At 46.6% G+C, this 5,485-nt stretch overlaps 1 protein-coding gene across 1 annotated transcript; it reads right to left on the bottom strand.

Annotated features, from left to right (window-relative positions):
- Nucleotides 1–6: 6 nt before the first annotated feature.
- Nucleotides 7–987, bottom strand: LOC119346824 (disease resistance protein Pik-2-like; the record flags this gene model as incomplete). The annotated part of the gene is made up of 2 exons (XM_037615956.1): nucleotides 399–987; nucleotides 7–134 (listed from the first exon to the last, which is right to left on the bottom strand). Coding segments are annotated over exons 1-2 (244 nt in total), but the record flags the coding sequence as incomplete, so codon positions are not given.
- Between the last annotated feature and the right edge of the window lie 4,498 nt (nucleotides 988–5,485).

The following is a 5,485-nucleotide window of genomic DNA, read 5'->3' as shown; positions in this document are numbered from 1 at the left end:
TGAGGCAATCTTCAATGTTGTATGACAGATCCCTTACTTGTTTTGCCCACACCTTCAGGAGCACATCTTTCTTGTTTATTGATTCAGCGACCTCCAGGAATGCCTCCATCGTCTCGAGCTCGTCTTTAATGAACCTACCAAACCCGTGTTCAAAAGAGAATTAGATCAACGCTAACCGGTGCCATTCACCAGCTGATGGAATGCAACACTGCATCTCTAAATTAACAGATACGAAGGCAGCTATCACCGGAGTTCAATCATTAATTTTGACCAGTGAGACTAGCTAGCTACGAATACTTTTGAGAGCACAAATAAAAATAAAATTGGAGGATATTCATGGTGGAGTGATCTTAACAAATTAAGCGGCAGCTAGAGATGATGTGAATGCTAATGCATACCAGATATCCTTTCGGACGCCGACGAGGAGGCCCACCTCAGCGGCAGCGGCAGAAGCAGCCACCCTGATGGCGCCCCTCACCATGGACCTCGCCATGCTCACCACCGTCTCCGCCATCTCCGGCAGCAGGCACCGTACGAGTCTCTTGCAACAGAGTTGAGATCTCAGAATCTCCGGGTGTGCTGATGACTTGGTAGGTGAAGCAAGCAAAGCAAGCTAGACTGATTACAGCTCTGCTGCACTCTTTTCCGTTGTATACAGAGCGTACAGCCTGCCACCGATTAATGTATAATAGTACGCGATTAAAGCGGATCTGATCACGTGCATTACACAGTAGTGGTTCAAACAACTAAGCCTATGGAGCGCAGCGTTAGTTGAGGAGATGCATCAAGTCATGTGCATTAGCACGAGTACCCGGGGACGCGGTAATTAAATTAGTGGATGATTACCGTAGTGGCTCAGACAACTCTACGGAGAGGAGAGCAGCGTGCGTTCAGAGGCACCAGTGAGTTTAATAGAGATGGCATCAAGTCGATCAAATCCTCGAAAATGACGGCATGACAACCAAGGCACATGACACGACGAAAGCTGCAACGATTCAGACTAAAACTAAACGACATATTTCAATACTTTCATGTTAATTAAGAGACTAGAACTGCGAAGTCTGAAGAACAACCAGTTGGCCTGTTCAAAACAAATGAACAAAGAAAAGGCTCAGCTGAAAATCACTAGTACCAGAGAAGACGAAACTGTAAAATATGTTGACGCCGCCTCTCGCAGCGCCGCTTTTCTTTTACCTCGAGCTTCCTCGCACAACTCTCCTGAGGTTTAATTGATATCAGAGCATGTGAAAACATGTAGCCACTGTGATTTTCACGGGGAGACAAGGCAAAGCCAGCTTTCTCCTTGGTGAAGTGTGTGTGCGTGTGAATTTCCATGGTGTGTGTTCTTGTGTTCTTGAGAGAAGAAGAGAGAAACCTCAAGAGAGTTGTGCGAGGCAGCTCGAGGTAGAAGAAAAGTGGCGCTGCGAGAGGCGGCGCCAACAATTGGCATCAGAGCCTCGTCGATCCGATGCGGCGACGGCGGCGCGGCCGACTCCATGTGAGGTGGAGGACGGCACCACGAGGTGGAGGCTGCCGGTGGCGCAATGTTGTCGGCGGCCGGTTGCGGTGCGATGCCGCGAGACGAAGATGGCGTGGTCCACGTCAAGAAGTGGCCGCTGTTAGCGGCAAGTCGGCATGGTGATCGGCGCCGCGATGGCGTCATCGCCGACAATATTGTGTGTGGTGCTCGACGTTGCGATGGCGTCGTCCACGACAAGGAGGTGTTCGGCGCTGTGATGCCGCGCGAACATGTGGTTGCGGTGGGATGCCACTAGGAGGAGACGGTGGTGCTAGGCTGCCACAACGACGGTGCGAGGCCGTTACAAGGAGATGCGGTGCGATGCCGCAAGATGATGATGGTGTGGTGATCGGCGTCGCGAGGACGTCATCCCCGACAAGATGGTGACCGGCGCTGAGACAGCGTCGGTGGCGGCGAGTGGTCGGCTGCGGTGTTGTGATGGCATCGTCAAGTGGCTGCGGGTGATCCGCGTCGAAGAGTATGATATCAAGATTAGGGGGTGAATGTTAGCACTAATCTTGATATTATTGTATCAGCATTTTAGTTTGGTCTTTCGTGTTGCATCGAAGCATCATCGGTGTTGGGTTGGAGCATTTCCGGGGCGCCGCTGTTGCATCGAAGCATCATCGGTGTTGTGTTGGAGCATTGCCGGGCCGCTGGAGCATCACCGGTGTTGTATCGAAGCATCATCGGTGTTGTGTTGGAGCATTGCCGGATCGCTGGAGCATCGCCGGTGCTGCAACGAAGCATCATCGGTGTTGTGTTGGAGCATTGCCGGACCGCTGGAGCATCGCCGGTGCTGCAACGAAGCATCATTGTTGTTGTGTTGGAGCATTGCCGGGCCGTCGGAACATCGCCGGTGCTGCAACGAAGCATCATCGGTGTTATGTTGGGGCATTGTAGGGCCGCCGGAGCATCGCGGGTGCTTCAGTGGAGCAACACCAATGCGTCAAGGGATGGTCGTGGCAGCGTCAGTTGTGGCAACCTGGCGCTGCACCTGTGGCCGTGCATGGCGAGCTCGTGGGGGTTTTCCTATGAGATGACCTGTGACAGGGCCGACCCAACCTGAAGAAACGAGGGCGCTGTGCACGTGGCCGATAGCTAGCTGGTCTAGAGATCGAACGATCCAAACCAATCCAAATCAACGGCTGGCAAGGCGGTTTAAAAATCCCTAGGAGGCGTCTAGGGAGCAGCCGGGTGCTCCCTAGCGTTTCCTGGCAGCCACCCAGAAAAGGTAATTTTCTGTCCCCACTGTCCAGGATAGGAAAGTACCTGGCCCCCGCTCCCGATTCCCGCAGCCACCCATCGAGCGGTCAAAACACCTGGTCCTCCCCTTTGCCCGATCCCTCCCCCACCCCTGCGCATCTCCTTCCTCCTTTGTCCTCACCAGCCCCATCTTCTTCTCTCTCAAGCAAAGAAGGACATCACGCCCCTTCCCCTCACCACTTCCAGATCCAAAGCAAACCTTCACAGCCCACCAATGGCGGCTTCATTGATGTTTCTTCTCTAGGAGCCTGGTTCCTGATTGCCTTGCAAAAAGGCAAAAAAACAAGACAAAAAGGTCAGATTTGGCTCATCTTCCAGATCCCCCTCCTCTTTCCCCACGATTTGCCTCTTCTGTAAGGCTTCAGATGTGCAAAACATTGTGTAAAAAAGCTGTGATGTTAAGCATGTTTAGACTGCTGTTTGGGCAAGTTTTAGCCCCCTGATTTGGGCAATTTTAGTCTGATATTAAGCATCATATTTCTTCCCAGGCTTCAAAATATATTTTCAAATCTGTTGCATATGAACACATTTATAAATCTGTAGGCAAGTGCTGATAGTAAATGCTGACAAAAAAATTAGGAAAATATAATGGCTTGAGCAAGAAAAACAACTGAGCAAAACAGTGCTTATAAGAGGATGAGAAACAAACAGATCATGATCTTTCTGACGTGTTCCGGTTCTATTAATTGCTTAAAACAGTGAAAAAATAAACATTCTGTTTGAGCAAAAAACAGTGCTATAATGAGGCAATTAAGTATATGTCTGCACAAAACTTTGAAAACTTATGCCATGGCAAAAACATGAACACTTTTGAAACTTATAAGACAATGAATACTGACATCAATGTGGCTTATTGGAGCAACTTACAAATATAGGATTAAGCAAAAAAGCATAATGATGTCGAGGCAACTCTTGAAGAAACTAGAAAAAAGATTCCTCTTGGACATTTGTTTCCATTATTCCTTGGTTACGATAGTGAAAACACACTAGAAGAAATAAATGTAACTGAAATTGCAACTAAAAAACAAGAGACAGTTGCGTAGTACAAATTACCTTTGTTGTATCATATCCTTCACCATGATCCAAAAAAAGTTGGAAAAGTTGCCAGTATACAGTTGCAAAATTATTAGTATTTCATCCTGCAAAAGAAGGAAAAAGCCAACAAAAAAATACATATACCAACAACTATCTCAGCTGCGAAACATTACTTCAAAAAGCATACTGAGCATATCCAAAGACACACAAACTTGCTGCTATAAAAGATGAAACCTAAAAATGTCAACTTAAGTTCTTTCTAACACACTAACATGCCCATAATTCTAGCTTAAGTTTTTCCTAACACTAAACATGCTCTAATCTCTCTGAATTGGGAGTGAATTCCATCCTGAAGACACTTCAAAAGTAGCACTTCTATGGCGGTATGCTTGCTTCCCCAAAAATCAAATGTTGCCTGCATTTAAAGAAAAAGAAGAAAAGAAAATATATTATGAAACACAAAAAACAAAAAGCCTATGTTATGTTTATATGTACAAACATGGTTCATTCAAGCAAGCTCTATGCATATCCTGCAAATAATATATTGCCTGACATATATAGTTTGACTTGCCTGATTATATGGTTTGGGTTGCCTGATAGTGCACTTTGAATTGCCTGGTTATGTTCAACTGTTATCTTGTGAATCTGGTGTGCTTGCGTTGCTGTGTTGTTTGCTTGCCTGATTTTAGTGTGGTACTAGCTTGCCTCAACAACGTAAAAATTGCTTTGGTTGGTGGTGTGAGCTATTGGCTTGCCTGTATTTACTGTGCTACTTGCTTCCATCTCTCTGCTGACTTGCTTTACTTTTTCCCATATTCTCAATGAATAAAACAGGTTGACAATGATTGATCTGAATGAAGTACCAGCTGAAAATAATGATGATCCATTGTACTGTACACAACATGGTGCTGGAAATGCAGAATTTGTGGCGGAATCACCTAATCCCCCTATCATCCAAAGAGTCGATGGTGCTGCTACAGAAGCAATGGAGGCAGATGGGCAGTCAAGTCATGGGGGTCGTGCTCCGGGCAGTACACAAGTACCTGCAGCTATAGCAACTGGGAGTGATGCTCATACCCTGGATGGCACAGGTGCTGCAGGTGATACCGGTGGCACTGTTGGTAATGGTTTGGATGCTGAAAATGATGATGAAGCTTGGTCACAGCCCAAGGAGCCTTACGTGGGCATGAGGTTCGACACTTTGGAAGATGCCAAGGTGCATTACAATGCATATTCCTTGCAAATGGGGTTTTCAATCAAAATGAATAGTTCAAGGAAGGATCTCAAAACAGGGGAGTTGATAAAACAACAGTTTGTTTGCAACAAGTTTCGGAAGCCTGATGTTGATGACGGAAGGGCACAAAAGATTCCCGTGCTAGATGACATTGTTGAGCAAGAAAAAAATGAGAATGAAGATGAGGCTATTGTCTTTCTTGATGATGATAGTAAAGGCAAAAAGAGGAGCAAGAAACGAAAAAGAGATAAAATTGTGCAAACTGGTTGCAAAGCTAAGATGATTGTGAAGGTAATAGATGGAAGATGGGAAGTGATCTACTTTGTTAGCGAGCACAACCACCCGTTGGTTGACAAGCCATGTTTGACTAAATATTTGCGATCACACCAAGGGATCCCGCCGGAAGAAAGGGCCTTCCTTACTCATCTTCA

Source organism: Triticum dicoccoides, unplaced genomic scaffold, assembly GCF_002162155.2.
Source record: "Triticum dicoccoides isolate Atlit2015 ecotype Zavitan unplaced genomic scaffold, WEW_v2.0 scaffold5192, whole genome shotgun sequence".
Lineage (NCBI taxonomy): Eukaryota > Viridiplantae > Streptophyta > Magnoliopsida > Poales > Poaceae > Triticum > Triticum dicoccoides.
Note: the sequence above shows the minus strand (reverse complement) of the source record. Positions and strands in the feature narration are given on the sequence as shown.